At 35.9% G+C, this 17,819-nt stretch overlaps 1 protein-coding gene and 1 long non-coding RNA gene across 19 annotated transcripts; both read right to left on the bottom strand.

Moving 5' to 3' along the window:
* Positions 1 to 1,579: 1,579 nt before the first annotated feature.
* On the bottom strand, positions 1,580 to 9,295 carry LOC113346427. 18 transcript variants are annotated; one of them, XR_003358507.1, is made up of 12 exons: positions 9,127 to 9,295; positions 8,967 to 9,033; positions 8,149 to 8,289; positions 7,741 to 7,990; positions 7,575 to 7,659; positions 6,671 to 7,328; positions 6,011 to 6,141; positions 4,691 to 4,744; positions 4,016 to 4,108; positions 3,258 to 3,302; positions 2,973 to 3,069; positions 1,580 to 2,875 (listed from the first exon to the last, which is right to left on the bottom strand). It is a non-coding gene; the product is annotated as an uncharacterized LOC113346427 (long non-coding RNA). The 18 variants fall into 18 exon arrangements; XR_003358502.1 differs by having other exon boundaries at positions 1,580 to 2,326; positions 2,614 to 2,875; positions 2,973 to 4,108; XR_003358508.1 differs by having other exon boundaries at positions 1,580 to 2,233; positions 2,614 to 2,875; positions 2,973 to 4,108.
* A 6,160-nt stretch (positions 9,296 to 15,455) lies between these two features.
* LOC113346244 (F-box protein At3g07870-like) lies at positions 15,456 to 16,271 on the bottom strand. The gene has a single exon (XM_026589802.1). It carries the CDS (start codon positions 16,269 to 16,271, stop codon positions 15,456 to 15,458), a length of 816 nt encoding a protein of 271 aa, XP_026445587.1.
* Positions 16,272 to 17,819: the final 1,548 nt, after the last annotated feature.

The following is a 17,819-nucleotide window of genomic DNA, read 5'->3' as shown; positions in this document are numbered from 1 at the left end:
TACCCATGCACAAATTATTGGAATAACATGTATGTGTTCATTTAGGATGGGGAATCTGTCACATACGCGGTTAAATTTTATCAGGAACATATAGCAAACAATAACAATATTAACAACAATAACATTGTACTTCTTTGATAGACTTATCTCTCTTATGATGGGCTTCCTTAACATGACGTGCTTGTTGGGTGACTTGTTGATTTTAATACAAAGACAAACAAAATATTTTAGCTTCATGACAGGTGTTTAATGAGCATTATTACCTGTTTTTTTGGTTTTTTTGTTGCAATAAAAAATTCTATCTACCCATATTTATACGATATTCAACAGAGAATTATACATTAAACCATATTACCTGGAAAGTCGAATAATAATCTAACTATATTCACATGGATATCAATTACACGTATCAATGCATCCTATACCAATATAACAAAATTGTCCATTAACTGGGGGAGATAAGACATGCATATATTGACGATCCTCTTCTGCAGAAATTTGAATTAAAATGTTTTTCCGAGTCCGATGAGTATCTGTTGTATCTCTCCCAACAGTTCTTCTTGATTATCAACCTTTCATTACTGAAGTTAAGATAATCATTCTTTAGAAGCATGTATGATAAATTAAGCTGTCACCTGGCAAGTCAAACAATAATCTAACCTATTGAATTATATCCATACTACTTATTAATTGCTAAAAGATAAAATTTATATATTAACTTGGGGAGATGAGACATGTAGACTTGGCTGATTTTTCTCGTGCTACAAAAGGTGCATTGGACTGTCGGACCAATGAACAGGTGTTGTTTTTCTCTCTCTCTCAACGTCTGTTACGCTGGCTTATGGACCTTTTATTTCTGAGGTTAAGGTAATCATGCTTTGGCGGCATATGTCTGCTCCAGAAACTGGGGGCAAAGCAACACAGATGCTTAATGACATAATGAGAAGAAAGAATATACTTTTTTACGATATGTAAGTACAAATCTTGAAGAAAGGGCAAGCCAAAATTCTTGCCTTTCTTATGTTGTGACCTGATTCCATAAAATTAATACTCTCTCCGTTCTACTTTACTTGATATTTTAGGGTTTATTTTTTGTTCCAAAATAGATGAGAATTTTAGTATTTTCCCCAAATTCTCTCTAATTTACCCTTGTTTTGGAATCACTCCCGAGCATAAATTCTCATCATAATCAACCCATAAACAATCACTCCAATTTTCATTATTTTCCATGGAGGATATATACTCTAATCTATAAAAATGTGGTACATCCCAAATAAATTACAATGGGATTCGTAACTTTTCCTAAAATCTAGGAACTAAAAACTACTATGTCATTTAATTTTTTTAAAGGTATTAATCTGCGTGAAAAACTCTAAAATAAAATGGAACAGAGGGAGTACATATCTATTTTTCATCCAATAATTCATGTACACGGTTAATCTGCATTCCTTGTAGTTTCAGGATAAATGAGATATTTCTACTTTTTAAAGGTTTCTGCTGATAGCACACGACATTAATTTTCAGTGTGCACTTAATTTAGCATTAGCCAACGATACCAAGGAAAATATAGATAAGGCTGTTTTTATTTTTGTCTAATGTCTATCGTTCAAACATTTTGTGTAAAATTTGGATCTCACTACTGTATCTGCACTATTTCAAAATCTTGAATACAAATTCTTGAAACTTAAACTGATCAACATTCCAATAGGCCCAATACAAAGGAAAGCTACAACATAAATCAAAATTTAGAAAACTACCCATACTTGAAGGCTTGTTCTACATTGGTGTTTCTTGACAATGGCGCGTCAAATTTTAAGGGTTTCTGAAACTCTTAAAAGTTCTGCATTTCTGGCTTCTTCAAACAACTTAAACAGACAATCTGTAGGCAATTCAAGTACGCAGAGATCGGCAAAGGAGTTTATCTGAAGCATCTTGTGGAACCAACAAAGGAGCCATCATTCCATACCGGAGGTCCAGAACTCCACTGGTTTAGTCGTAACTCTGGTGTCTCGTCTCGTTTGTCACCAAACTCCTGCTTTGACTTGCACCACACTCTTTTCCAGAATGCAATCGGTTTACTCCAAACAGTAAAAGCAGTATTTCAACCCATTTATATGTATTATTCTGTATAATTGAAATACTAATCAACAAATTGACGAATTGTGTTCTCCACCTGAAGTGGGTGTTGCTGCGACTGCGCTTGATCCACTTTCAAGGTCATCAAAGAAGACCCCTACAAAGTGATGCCTATGCTTTATCAACTTGGACTTCATTCACATCCTAGGGAGCAAGTGACATGGTTCGCCAATCATGGTCCTAGCCTTTCCTATATGGTTTAGAAACTTCTGGTTGGTGACATTCTAGAAACTAAGATACAAAAATGTAAAAGTGTATCGTCCTTAAAGTTTGAATTATATGAAAGTCGCAGAGTTGACATTCTAGAAGGGATAAGCACTCTATTACTCTACCTATATTCAAGTATCTATAATATCTCAGAAAGAATTATTGTGGTAAATTGCTCACCGATTTTTTTGTGGCCGGTAACTGATAGTAAACCCACGAAAGGTTATTCCAAGCTCAAATCAACATATATCCAAAACTATGAACACTCACCTGAGCCTTACTTCATATTTAGGGAACCGTAGTTGCTTCAGTTATCCGATGCAGCACAGAGTATAGGCCCCTCCTTCTCAAAATGTTTGTCATCTCTTCCGCTGGCAAACTTGGCATCACCCCATATCACACAATCACAATCAATAGGAAGTAAATTTTTCAACCCGTAAACAATACTGATTAACACATTACTAATAGAAGGCATTGTGATCTTTCTCCATCACTTCAAATTTGCTGGCCTAGCAACTTCAAGGAACTTGATCTAAAATAGCAAAAACACAAAAATTAGTTATAAGGCACTAAGATTTACTCTTGTTAAATTACATGTAAATCCAAGTTTATTAGAAGACCAATGATACCTAGTAAGTATCCCGAGAAGTAGTTCTCTCCGGAGAATACGCAAAGAGCTCGTTCTCTTTCACAATTGTTTGGAAGATCTGAATCTATCCATGGCGCCTAGATTTCAACAATTTCATTAACAAATGGTAGATTCATGCACACCCACATGTCCTAAAGACCATTACTTGTGATCAGATTATAATTTTATACTCTATTAGTCCACCGGGAATGGGCTTGAAGGCATATGAATTGACATAAGTCTAGCATTAGCTCATGATTTTGACTGACTGTTTTTACTTGCTTACATTAATTTTCCGGCAAACCTGGCATCACCCTGTATCAGCCTATCACTATCCCGAGGAAAGTAAAGGTCGCAAGTGTAAACATAAAACTAATTAATACACTGATACAATGATGCTCCTACAAAACAAAATCAAGAAATCATAATAACCGCTTGGTCTAAACATGAGAAAATTTATTCTTCAAAGTATCTAAGAGTTACTTATGCTTTCTCTTGCCACCTCCGTCGCATTAGTCCCGTAATCATCCACCCATAATCAATCATCAGAACTATTTTAATCCATCCGCACCGCCTAAATTTCAACAACTTCACGTACAAATGGCAGATTCTGCACACTCAAATGCCTAAGGCCCACAAGCCATCATCAGACTGCAGGTTGCACAGCCGACAGCCGAATAACGTCAATGTTTTCTTAGTCTATGTTTTTCGGTTTTGCTTTGACCTAGTGCACACAATTAGCAACCAATAGACCTGCCTAGACATTGAAACAGGTCGAGGCATGACTCCTGGTGAAGTAATTCTAAGTTAGAGATTTGGCAAAATTTAAGATTTGACTTTGGGAAAAATTCAAGATAGATTTCCTAATATGTATTACCAAGGAAAGACAAAGAATATACACTCTGCATGTGTGGATCGAAGCCAATCAAAAATATGCAGGAACACAAAGCCAATATTGAGGTTTCATGAAATAAACCTAGAATCAAATAGCACGAAAAAAAAATACAAATAGGAATAAATTGGAAGAAGATTAAAAGTGAATACCTTTATACCAAAAGATAATTTGGAACCATCACAGGCGTTTCAAAATCAGAATTCATGTACTCGAGACAGACCTCTGTGATTAAACATCAAATCCTGCAATGAATAAGAAGATGAGGAAGAAATCAAACAAAACAAATCAAAAAAGATAAAAGACGAAAGAAAATATCCTAGGGTTGGAGTTCTCAGAGAACAAAGAGCCAAGTAACAAACCAAATCTACTAAACTGCGAACTCCAGGGTTGGAATTCCCTTTGTAGTAAACTTATAAAGGTATTACACATCGTATCCAACGGTCACATTTAAACAGTAAAGAAACCCAATGTTAGATAAGGTTGAGGAAGAAGGATAGTTCTCTTTGTATAGTATATTGTTAGTGACCTTTGTTCTTGATTCTGAATTTCTAATTGATAAAGTTAAGAGGACAGAGTGAAATCATAAATATATAAAGATTAAAATTAAAAATGCAACAAAATCACAGAGCAAACCAAAACACTGCCCACAAAAAATTGAATCAATGCCAACCTAAAAAAAAGGTCAAAACATGTAGAACATAGTAAACTTTTAAGTTTTCGAATAATAACACATGGCTACAAATCCCTGGCATGCCAACTTCTCTATCGAGGCCTAGACTAAAATAGTGAAGAAGTTGATGCAGAAAAAAGAAAATGAAACTTACCATATTTCAGCAGAACTTCTGCATTTCCCAGCAGTGAGGTCTTTTGCAATTGTTCTACAAAATGAATACGAAAAACATCATTCTGGTGCATATATATTTATTCACATGAATAATAAACATAGATTTGATTAGCCTGGAATATTTTGTTTAAAGGATTTGCCTGTGAATTCATCATATGCATCAGCGAATCGATATAATAGTCCAATTTCTACTGCCAAATCAAGTATAACAGTCTTTGCAAGATTATGTGACAGCGGAAGTGTTCTAACAACCAATGAAGAGACAAAAAAGACAATGCTCAACAATAAGAAAACAGTAGTAACTGCAACAACCATTCTCTTACAATCCCACCATTGCTCAACATTCTTAGAGTAAACTTCCGATTGAAGTTGCAATCTTTGGTTAAAACATATGGATAAGAAAACAGTAGTCCAATTCATCATATGCATCAGCGAATCGATATAATAGTCCAATTCATCATAGCCTGGAATATTTTGTTTAAAGGATTTGCCTGTAAATTCATCATATGCATCAGCGAATCGATATAATAGTCCAATTTCTACTGCCAAATCAAGTATAACAGTCTTTGCAAGATTATGTGACAGCGGAAGTGTTCTAACAACCAATGAAGAGACAAAAAAGACAATGCTCAACAATAAGAAAACAGTAGTAACTGCAACAACCATTCTCTTACAATCCCACCATTGCTCAACATTCTTAGAGTAAACTTCCGAATGAAGTTGCAATCTTTGGTTAAAACATATGGATAAGAGCAACCATTCACAGAGTTTAAGATTTTGTACACACCTATGAGATCTAACCATTCCCTTCATTTCATGTTTCAATAATAAACAAAAGCAAAGCAAATGACAACAAAAGAAACTATCTTTCTCTCCTTTACCGATATCTGTCTTGCGCTTTTATACCCTCACTAGACTGAAATTTCCAGTGGTGTCACTAATTGATTCCTGCTAAAGTTGAAAATTCACTTACAGAGACAGTTCACTTCCAAGAGACCGCAAATGACGGAAGGAAGGAACAAATATTACATTTCAAAGCTGTGTCGATTAGCCTTCCAGCAACACATCCTAATGGTATTGACCACGGGTAGTCATTGATTTTTATTTTACTAACTACAGCGAACTACGTAATCAATTAAGACAACAACAAAAACGACTCATAAGTTTATTAATGAAAGGAACACAGGTTATTGATTTTTAGTTTACCAATTACTGCGAACTACATAGTCAATTAAGACATCAACAAAAACGACTCATAAGTTTATTAATGAAAGGAAAACAGATTGATTAGGAAATGTACCTACAACTGCGATGAAGATTTTGACCTGCATAATAACCATCCATAGCCCCACTAGGTCGTTGCATAATACAGCCCCAAACAATCTATATAATACTCATCCAAGCTCTGATGTGCTGCAACAACTGAAAACTCTACAAAACACACACACAAAAAAAAAAAAAAAAAAAAAAAAAAAAAAAAAAAAAAAAAAAAAAAATGAACCCAGATCTATCATTTAGTAAAGCAACATAACAATGCATATGGTATACATCCAATGATTCATGATTTGTCTAAAGAAAAGATTTTTATTCATTTCAGACCAACAGAGACTTTATAAAAGAAGCCAATAGGTACTTCTGACAATATTCTTTCCTACAATTCCATACAATAATTCATTCCTACATTGTGGAACCCTATGACTATAAGTTACTGCCCGGAGGAAAAAAAGATATAAACAGCCGCACTACTATTGAAGGTTGCAATGCAGGATTGCCAACATTTTGCACCCAACAAATGAAATGATTATTTGTACAAAAAAAGGGAAGTTGTGCTCACAGAGAGCTTGAAAACATAGTAATACCTGACCATCTACTTGCTACCTAAAAGGCAAGAAAAAACATCTAGAAAAATGACACAAATATCATCTTAGTAGTGATGTATTTTAAAGATATAGAGACGTACGCAATTCTTTCCTGACCACCACCTTGAGACCCGGTACTGTAGAACATTCCAGCAGGTTAGCCAGTCTAAGACTGTGTTCTCCATCAAACCCATGCAAACCCATGCAAGTCATAAAAACTTTGCATCGAGCTTCCATAATAATCCTAAATCCTTTAAGGAAAACAAAGATAAACAACTAACCATCATCAAGATTATTAGAAGTACAATATCAGCAATAACAACAGAAAACTAATAAGGGAGAACATACTATTGAAATCAAAGTTTAATTTTAAGTACCATGCATCAATTAATATGAAACTATTAAAGTTATCAATTACAAATACAACAATTCAGTGGCCATCGTTCTATATCTAGTCCATTCAGAAAGCAGAAGTGCATAAGAAGAGTACCACAGCCTCAGAACAAACTATCCAAGGAATTTAAAGTAACTTATCGAGAAGTTATGTCGGTTGAGAATGCTTCCACCTGATTCCCGTGTTTAAGAAGCCAAGCTAATATGATCTTTCCGTGTTAAAATAGGGACTTCCATATAAAGATTGCATCTATGTTCTATGGAGATATTTGAGTCTTTGATAATCTTTCAGCAATCTTGCAGCATCAAAGTATCAAACTTATGTTTGATGGAAGATGTTTGTGTCTTCCATGACCATGCGTGCATCTACCCAAAAATCAGAAAGAAAAACGACAATCCAGTCAATACATTGCTCCCCAAAACTAATCATCTTCTAACCCCATAAGCAAACCTCAAAAACCAAATCAAAATCTTCTAACGAATTAACCTATTTTTCAAAAATAATTTGTTACCCGATCTACAAAACCCAATTAAAATCCAATCCGAATCTGCATACACCAAATTAAAACCCAATATGATTTTTTAATAAATACAGGGTCTCCACATGTTTACCTTGTTCTTCCCTTCCTCTGCAGCGTCTTTGAAATTAGAGTTTGCCTCCTAAATCAATGTTATAAACTTTTGCCCCCTAAATTTCCTACATCAAGCACATAAAGCAAACACATATCAGAATACAACAATCAAGGAGAGAGAAAATAAATAAACACAGATTCATTACCTCTGCATCGTCTTTTTGATCAAACCTTTCCTCCTGGACAATCAAAAGAAGCCAAAAAGTAAAATAAAAATTATTTTCGTTTATTCATGTGAAACGGGAGCTGATATATAGGTAAAACTCTTGCGTTTAATTTTCCCCTGGTTCCAACTCTTGCGTTTAATAAATTTGGCCGTGTTTCCATCGTAAATTTGGGCCGTCCATTTGAATACTCCATCCGGATGAGTCCACTCCGGTTACTATCATATATTGCCTGCAAAGATCACTGAGATTGATCAATTTCTAGTGAGGAAAACATGGGATTTACATAAATTTTTGTCATATCTGCACCAATCTTTTTAAAAAGATTTACATAGATTTCTTATGTAAGAGAGCAATTGTAATAGCATACTATAGCATAAAGACACTTACCATAGACACAGGGGAGACAAAAAGATAGCTGGGAAGCTACTATCTGTAATGTTCTTAAAGCCATTTTCCCTTCTAATTGACTTGCTGATAATTGCCGTTTTCGCTTGTTAAAGCCAATATCCTTCAATTCCACTGCAGATTCTATATTAATTGGAAATCAATATGAACAGTAAAAAGAGATAATCAAATTATTAGAAATGCAAGGTAGTTATCTCCTAATCAGACTTTACTCCAAAATATATACAGACAAACTAAAACCTAGAAAAAATAGGTTACAGTCTTACAGATAAAGAACTGCCATGTTTAATTCCCCTTAACAAAGTAATGGTAGACATCAATGGTGTTTTTTTGCAAGTACTTCTTAAGAACCAAAAACTAAAATGCTTAGCTATTTAAGAACTTGTCATCTGTAGTCATGCTTGTTGAACACCTATATGACATTGAATACAGCACCTTATAAATCCAAAGTGAACTCGGTGTTCTTAATAGCATTTGGTTAATTGTCGACAGTTCTGCCACAAAATTTCACCTAAAAGAGAAAACTAAAATGAGAAGCTCACAATCGACAATGCCCCCCTCGCCAGTTTAAGCTAAAATGTCATTAACTAAACTACTAATGTATGATCTCGATGACTCAAAATCCTGCTTCACATGGAAAAACTCTAGCTCATCTTCTGCAGCTTGTTGTTTTTTTCTATATGTTTTTTCTACCATATGCAAGTAGTTTCTACCTACAGCAAACCTTTCGGTTTCCGCTCTACTTTTGTCAGCACAATCTCAAACCTCAAAAAGAAAAAAAGAAATAATCAAAAGCTTACAACGAATTGAAGCTCGATATCTGGTCGACCAATCTCTGAAAATTCCTGCTGATAAATCTGAACAAACCTATTTTTCAAAATTAGGCAATAATGTAAAACAAAATTGATTTTAATCAACGATGAAAATTAGGGTTTTAAAAAGGGATAATGGGGAACATACCTCTAAATCTTTGTTGATTATTTGTTTAATGGATGAAATAGTTTCTTATGATAGTGGAATCGTGATGGAGCCGATCTTCTTTCAATGCAGAATCGTGGAAGAGATTTAGGGGAGCAAGAAATCCGCGATCGATAAACACAGAACAAAGATTTCTTTCTTTGGACCATATATTGATAATATTAATCTGTGTATAACAAAACCTTTACTTTTCACCCACACGCCCCCATCTTAACATTACCCCGAGTCTTTCCCAGCCGTCCAAGTCATAGCTCGATCCGGATAATCTTGACCGCCGGATCAGGGTCTCCGTCAAATCCTGTCCGTCTAATGACTCTCAAATCTCAAAGTCAAAGACCATCTTTTTTTATTACAGTGATTTACTTATAAGGTCTATTCATATGCACATGGCAAAAAAAAGTTGTTTGGCATACCAGCTGGCATGGCAAATCAATTGTATTACTATGGGAAAACCACGGAGCGAACGAGTTTCTACTTTATCAGTGGCGTTATTGTTAATAACGCTCGCTATTAACTCGGTTGCTGGCGTTATTCATTATCGCTAACATACGACTTTCTAACGCCTATAAATACCGCACCTTGTTTATATATCCTTCACACTTCCCTTTTCAACTCTTCTGTTCTAAAGAAAGTATCTTTCGTTTTACTTCTTAAACAAATATGGAGAAGAAAAAAAAGAAACAGAAGAGTCAAAAGATCTACTAATACTCCAGTCAGTGGATTAAGTTTTGTTGCGGATACAAATTATGAGGTTGATAATGTTAGACAAGTAGCCAGTGAAGGTATGTTCTCTAATCACCTATCTGACAATCAGGAGCGAGTTAATTCAGTAAATCTAAGAGGTGGACGGTCTGAGTTAATACGATTTTCAGTTACTTCCCCCTGTTGTTCAAGAGAGAGTTATAAGATACCCTTGGCGACTTTTATATCATATACAACCTAGAAACCACATGACTCAAGGAGTTCAAGTTATATTAGAATGGTGGTGGAAGACTACGAATACGTTCTTTTTCAAGGACTTTGAACGCGGTAAGTTAGTTTTTTCTAGTAATTTAATTTTTAAATTATATATTTTGTTTTATAAATATCAACAAACTCTAATGATGAATAATTGTTGTTACTAGGAGTTACACCGATAGATTTGTACGTGTTAACGGGAATTCCATATGCTGGAAACTTACTTCCATTTAACAAACTAAATTGGTTATCAGAAGATAAATGGAAACAAAGACTTCCTTTATACTCAAATGAATTATGAGGAAATGATACACATAGACAAATAAAAGCGCATGGTTAAAGGTGGCTGGGTTGAAAAGTTTTTTGAAGCGTTATGCTAAGAAAATAGATTAAAACAGGGTAGCTGGTAATAATATTTTTTCCCTGACCATTATGAAAGCTCGAACGTCTGTTTGTATTGTAGACACTAGGACAATGTCTATTTCCAAATGCTAGCTCAGTGGTGTTAATTGGTTTTCTCGAAGCATTAGAAGATTTAGAGCAAACACCAACATATGATTGGGGGTCTCCGATTTTATCAGAGATTCACATGTCCCTCGATGATTGCTCGCGTGTGTCAAAGATAGTTTTAATGCTTTTTGGGAAGTTTTGGATAGGGGTCTAAATTCGGGGAGCCCAGGCCGCCGGGCCCAAAAACTAAGACAGGTCGGGCAGGCCAGGCTTAATATTTGCGAGCCCGTACAAAAAATCAGGTCGGGCAGGCCGGGTAAAAGTAAAATTTTCCTACCCAAAGTTCGCCCAAAGCCTGCTTTTCATACGGGCAGGCCAGATCGAGCCGGAAAGGCCACTATTTTGAAAATATTTTTTTGTTAAAAAAGTTTAAATTTTCAAATGGATGGTATTCAATTTATTTATTTTTAATACAATATCCTTTTCTTTCTAACATTGCATATCATAAGTGATAGTATTATTTTATATTTAAATTACAATGACAAATTTCTTATTTTAGCCTATAATAAATAATTAATTAGAGTACAATAAACTTCTAAATAAGAAAATATATTACCATTAATGTTTTGGAAAGGTTAATTATAAGTAAAAACAATTATATATTTTATTTTTCTAGATACACAATTGACAATTATAAAATTGTAACTTTTAAGTCTTTTTAAGAGGATACTAAATGATTGATGGCATAAAGAAGGCTTTCAGGCCGGGTATCAGGCCGGGCAACAAAATTTATTGCAAAGCCCGAGCCCGCCAATAAATTAATCCAGGCCAGGCCAGGGGCCCGTGACGGGCCATAACAGGCTTTGGGCTACTTCGGGTACAGGCAGGCTGAGTATTTTCGGGTATTATTTACACCCTTAGTTCTGGAGGTAAGAACCAATATTTTTCACACTATTTGTTTGTTATTTTCACATGGAAATTTAGTAACCAATAATGTTATTATTTTCAGTATTGGTGGTACACATGGTTCCATGTTTCGGAACCTTCTCTTAAGAATCATACCATGGTTTTTCCGGTCATACTGAAGTGCGATTCAGAGAATAGGCAACGAGAACAGATTGAAGATGGTCAACATATTTCTATTGTTCATAAAATTCAGCAGTTGTGTAGAACAAGCCTTAACCTTATATCCCATTCGTATGAAGCAATACCTGAGTTCGAAGAAGAACAAGCTCAGAGAATGGTACAGCTAAGCCTTACAAGGATGGTGTTATACAGCCATATTTCTGAAAAGGGTGTTTGGTATTATGGTGAAAGAAAACTTCTTCAGTTGCAAAGAAGATCAATGATAGCCGTCAACCTTTATCCAAGTTCAGAGGTTTCCGAATAAGACTATTTCAAATTGATTAGGGAAAGTCATCATTGGCAAGAAGCTGATGAATTGATCCAGGAGCCAATGGATAGAAATGACTACCTATCTTGGTATAATATTATTTTCAAGCCCAATATTTCTATGCAACCGCAAAGTGTGGGTCAGATGGATTTCCCAGCTTTAGGTAGGATGCCACTTGCCGATGAATTTCTTCCTTCCCAACCTCTACCAGAGACGGGTGACGCATTTGCATATCCTTCTCAAAGTTCATCGTCATCAATGCCACCATTTTCTTGGGATATACAGACTATATCCACCACATATGGATATATTGTTACTCATACAATTGCTTTCAGTGCACTCGATCGGACTTATCCATACTGGGGGGTCAATGCTACATAGTTGCAGTATCAGACCCATTTGAACGATTATCATGCTCTATTACATGGATTTCAGAGATTCCACTTGGATGAGTTGCAAAAACTGAGGGAAACCATGATGTTTGACATAAGTCAAGGATTTGACAGTAATGATGGTTCAAGTAGTAGTAGAGGAATGAGTCCCAGTGGTATAGGAATGACTTATTTGAGTCCCACTCGAAGTTAGCAAAGTCGTGGAAGACCTCGTTCTATGCAGGATGTACCAGAAAGTTCTACTCCAAACCAAGTGTTAAATACTCAAGTAGTACGTGGTGGTGATGAAAACATTGGATTGGATACAACTCCTGTACATATGTTTAGTCATTTGCCAACTGACATAATGACTCCAGGTGGTGGTGTGAACATGGAAGTAATTAGGCAATCGACTTTGTATACCCTAATTTCCTCCACCCCCTTCCCCCTCAATTGCCTCAATATCATCAGCATTTCAACCATTCCAGCAACCATTGCAGCAAACTCCTCAAGAATATCAACCACACGTATTTCAAGATTTGTATCGTGTTCTCATGCGCTCTGAACCCATTGTTTATCTAGGTTATGGTGATTCTGATGAGACTCAAGCACCAAGTGAGTCTCAAACCGGCTCGCTAACTGATATGTTGAACAACGCTTTTGATCCTGAAAACGCGTCCAATTGGATCTTTGATCAGGGAGGAAATGGACAAGGTAATTAGTAGTTTAAGTGTAAGCAATTTAATTGAAATGTAAACTAGTTTTACATTTCATTAAAAATTAATGGAAACTATCTTTTAGATTAATATTCAAATATAAACTAGTTTTACATTTCAAATAAAAATTAACCTTGATTGCATAACGCAATACTTAAAATTTGAATCCCTGCACATGACATTGTAGAGTTCATAACATTCGTCGTGATTAAACCATCTTCCGTTGTCTTCGGCGAATTTTTTACGAGATCTAATTTTTAGTTCTTCATTTGACAACTCAGGATTATCCCCTTTTATCAACCACATAATTTGCTGATACTTTCTAACATTGTTATTGATGAAGCAATAACGATTTTGAAAACACTCATTTGTTCTTCTTTGATTCACATAACTTAACGTCGTAAACCTTTAAAACACGGTGTCCAATAAGTTAAAAGTCTCTAAATTGAAATCTTTATCGCTTGCAACTGAAACCCAACATCGAATTAGAGAAACATCTTCCTCTGGAGTAAAATCCACTTCGGTTATGCGAGCACTAGGCATGTTGAAATGAATTTGAAGTTGGATTGGAATGAGTTGAAATTAGGTATTTATAGGGGAAATTGGTAGCCGTTAGATGAAGAACTAATAAGCGTTGATCAGACCAGCGAGCGTCAGCTTGACTAGGGTTGGCGCTGTAATGACAAGCGAGCGTTGGCTTGACCATCGAGCGATGGACACTCTATCTTTTGCTGGAAAGTCTGTCGTGTATGTCTATATGTTATTCCTGACATATAAGCATATGAGTTTGGCAGTTTGGCATACCCATAGTGGGTGCATATATGTCAAATATATGAGTTTGGCATGTGCATAGGAATAGGCCTAAGGGCTTTTTTGTCTTGCAAAATTAAAAAAACTTCGAAACTTTTATTTTATTTTCGGATGTCCTTATTATTTTTTCGAAATTCAGGCAAGTTTGAACAAGGAAGAGCAGGACCATTCACAGCTTCTATCCCAGAAGAAGCGGAAGCTTTAGGACTGTTGCAGGGAGCCAAATGGGCGACAGAAAGGGGATTGACAAACTTCAGTGTGGAAGGAGATTGCAAGAACCTTTTTGACTACTTAAATGGGACACCTTCTCAGATTTCCTGGCAGAATCAAGCAATTATGGATGAAGTGAAAAGAGAATTTAATCGTTGCCAAAACTTTTTGGGTTTCTTTTACATTCCTAGATTAGCTAATAATGTGGCAGATACTCTTGCAAAAGAGGCAAAAACCTTATTTAATCTTGTTGATTGGAACAGTACTCCACCTAATTGTATTTTGCAAAGAGTATTTAAACTTGTTGATTGGAACAGTACTCCACCTTATTTAAACTTGTTGATTGGAACAGTACTCCACCTTATTTAAACTTGTTGATTGGAACAGTATTTTGCAAAGAGTATTTAATCTTGTTGATTGGAACAGTACTCCACCTTATTTAAACTTGTTGATTGGAACAGTACTCCACCTAAGTTTAGAAGTAGATAAATCTAATGCAAGGGATGGAAATCCTAGCCCAGCATTAGAAGGCTCTATTATCAATGATGTAAGGGTTCCTAACTCCCTAAGTTAGTCTTTTCAATGCATTTGAACTTACAATAAAAAAAAACCTTCATTCTCATGTATATATAAACCGGAAAATGGGTCATTTTTCCAAATATTTTTAAAACATGGTTCTAATGGACGAGTAAAAATTAGTATGGGTGAAATGAACACCAAAAAAGTAGCAAAAATGAAACTAGATTCATCCTGGCTTAAACTTAAAAAGGAGCGAGGATGAAACTGGATGCATCCTGATGTAAATTAAAAATAAGAATAAGTATTTGAAAATGGGTAGGATGAAACTGTTTACATCCTGGCTATTTTCACATTCTCGTCCATTTAAACAGTATCAAATTTTACATGTCTTTTTCACCCGGAAATTGTTGATTTTGATCTTTTAACCAATTTTGTGTATATAAACTATGAATTGAGCTCCCATGTTAGTGATGATTAGTCATCGGGTTCTCTCATGTTGCATCTGACGTTAAGGCTGAGCTTGTTGGCACTGCTTTTTCACCTGATCTGCATTTTTTCTCATCTTAGAATTTACTTCAAGAGCTTTCAATGAGACAGAGCTACTAGCATGTGGAATTCCTCGAAGATAATTCAGTTTATAATCCCCAACCAAAATTTTGCTAAATGTATTGGTTTTGGGGTCGTAACAACAAAGAGTCGTGTGATTGAACCACAACAGAAGTTCATTATTCGTCGTGAGGGCAAAAGGCGTATAGAAATCAATGTCGCTAGTTACGTACGGGAATGGTACACTGAACTCCAAACTCCAACTCCAAGATTCATACCCCTTTTCGGTAACAGAATTATTATCTGTCCGCTTACTTTTGAAGGACCATATATCCACGCCTACCTCCCACTTATAGTGAACAAAGCACAAATGCCCACCCAACAGTCCAACACTGCAAGTCGATAATAAGCGTGCTTCACGCATATGAAACATGGGGGTGCTGTTGGTAGCAATCGAAATTCTTCATCGGCCAAATCAAAAGACACAATCTTCTGGTCATTCCAGTCCAACCAATACAGAGATCCATTCAGAAGGGTACCATTAAAAGCCAAGGAATACTTGATGTCTCCAAGATTTCTCCATCCGCTGTCACCACCTACCAGAGTATATATCTGGACCTGTCCTGGGCTTCGAGGCCATCCATAACCAAATCGGTTGGGATAGTGAATTCTAATAACCTTGTATCTGTCTACTGAGCGATTGTAGCCGAATCCGCTTACTATGAGGCCTTTTTTGCTGTCTATTCTCGGGAGGTTAATGTACTCACCAGATATTGGATTGCAGATATAAACGGGATCTACAACACGATGATGGGGTACTAAGAAGCAAACCAAACCGTTGCAAGAACCAACCATGATATCTATGACTTCTCGTTCTCGCTTATTAATGACAGGATGCTTGATTCTCTCTACTGTTTTATACGTAAAACTCTCATGGTCGTCGTCAGTAAGCGTAATGATTTCATCGTAGTATCCGTAGTGAAGTTGAAGGTTTCTTTCCTCACGTGACGCAACACATAAGAGGATACCAACTTCCAGCTTTCTACCAAGGAGGAGAGTGTTCCAAGTTTTGCAAACAAGTTTGCAGCTTAAGACAGATTCGCGAGGAATATGTGAAAGAAGTTTTGATAATATATCCGCGTGAAGATTTTCCATTAAAACAAAAATTACTCGAGAAAAATAGTATGAGGCCCTTAATCAAACGCTACTGCTGCTGAGTTTCTTCTCCCTAGCTAGCTGGTGTCTGGTGATAAAGAAACTCGTTATTGGGCTATTGTATAGACACGAGGTGACCTATATATATGCAAAATATATAGAACGAAAGAACAATCCCAAAGGGTTTTGGAAATTGAATCCCCAGGGGGTTGTTAAAAGTTATGCTAACTCAAGTGCCGATGATCGTCGTATATAAAATTGGTCGAAATTAGGCTCATACATAGTAGAAGTACGACAATAACTTCGGCCTACAAGGCCCATTTTAAATTCACGTACTATGAGTCGAGGTCGAGCATCTTACATGTTTGTTGATGTTATGATTAGATAAGTCTAAGGTGTAGTTATTATACATCACACACTTGTCGCAGCAGAATACTATAAATACAATCAGTGACTAAAATTACTTGTACTTCTAGGCAAGTTTCTTACAAACATAGCTAGCATGACTAGTATATCATCTGATTTGATGTTGGCAAGTTTCTTACAAACCACTGCAACTCGTTGATGTTTCATAATTGCACTTAGATCCTAGTAAAGGATGCAGCGACAGCAATCAAGTTATTTGATAACACAGTAAAGAGTTAAAAAGGACTGCAACTAGCAAAAATGTTGCAAACCAACAAGTTAGCATCCCCATATACTGTCATGCTAGCTATGCTTTCTGGTATGTACTACTGCTACTTGGTGTCTTGGTCCACCTGACATAACAGCTCTGAGAAGCCATCCGACCAAGATAAGCTATGTTTACTACCACTGTTAGTCTACACGACTTGTATTAAAACACCATTTCCACAGAGGGAAACGTGTGCGATGATGACAGGCTTACCAAAGTGAACAAAAAAAAAAGAAGAAAGAAAAAAGAAAGAAACCAGCATACATCTGATATTGAAAATAAGCATTTTTCTAACACCTCCTAGATGGATCGAACATGAACCAAGTCACTGAGATTTGACCCCAAGCTTCATATAGAATGTTTTAGTGATGTAATTACAAATTCTTAGAAACCTACTTTGAGGTTGAACTTATCATGAATTCAGTAAAAGTACTTCTGTGTAAGCATGATACCAAAAGATATATGCTATCCTGCATCTTCTCACACTGTATCTCCAACTGACTTCTCCAAAAATTTAGGTCCTCTCTTCTTTCCCTTGTCAATAACTGAAGACAGAAAACCAACGGTTAGCAATTTGTAAGAAATTGGTGTTTTAGAAATATGATGAAAAGGAAGAACTTGGTCCTGCATCTCCTAATTGAACAGTTATATTTGGAGATTGCATTAAAGACCGTAAAAATTTGCTTATGAACATGTAATACAAACTACGAGTAAGTTATCTGATCAGTTATTGGATTATCAGCAGATGAAGATATCCCTGCTTCTAAAGAAAAAATCAGTTCCAAATCCTGGATCAGTACGGATTCACTAACCATCCCTCAGTTCACTAAAACATAAATTCGCTTATTTCAACTCTAAGTGCTCTCTGGAGTGAA

Source organism: Papaver somniferum, unplaced genomic scaffold (genome assembly GCF_003573695.1).
Source record: "Papaver somniferum cultivar HN1 unplaced genomic scaffold, ASM357369v1 unplaced-scaffold_99, whole genome shotgun sequence".
NCBI lineage: Eukaryota > Viridiplantae > Streptophyta > Magnoliopsida > Ranunculales > Papaveraceae > Papaver > Papaver somniferum.
The sequence above is the reverse complement of the archived record's forward strand: the minus strand, read 5'-3'. Positions and strand labels throughout refer to the sequence as shown.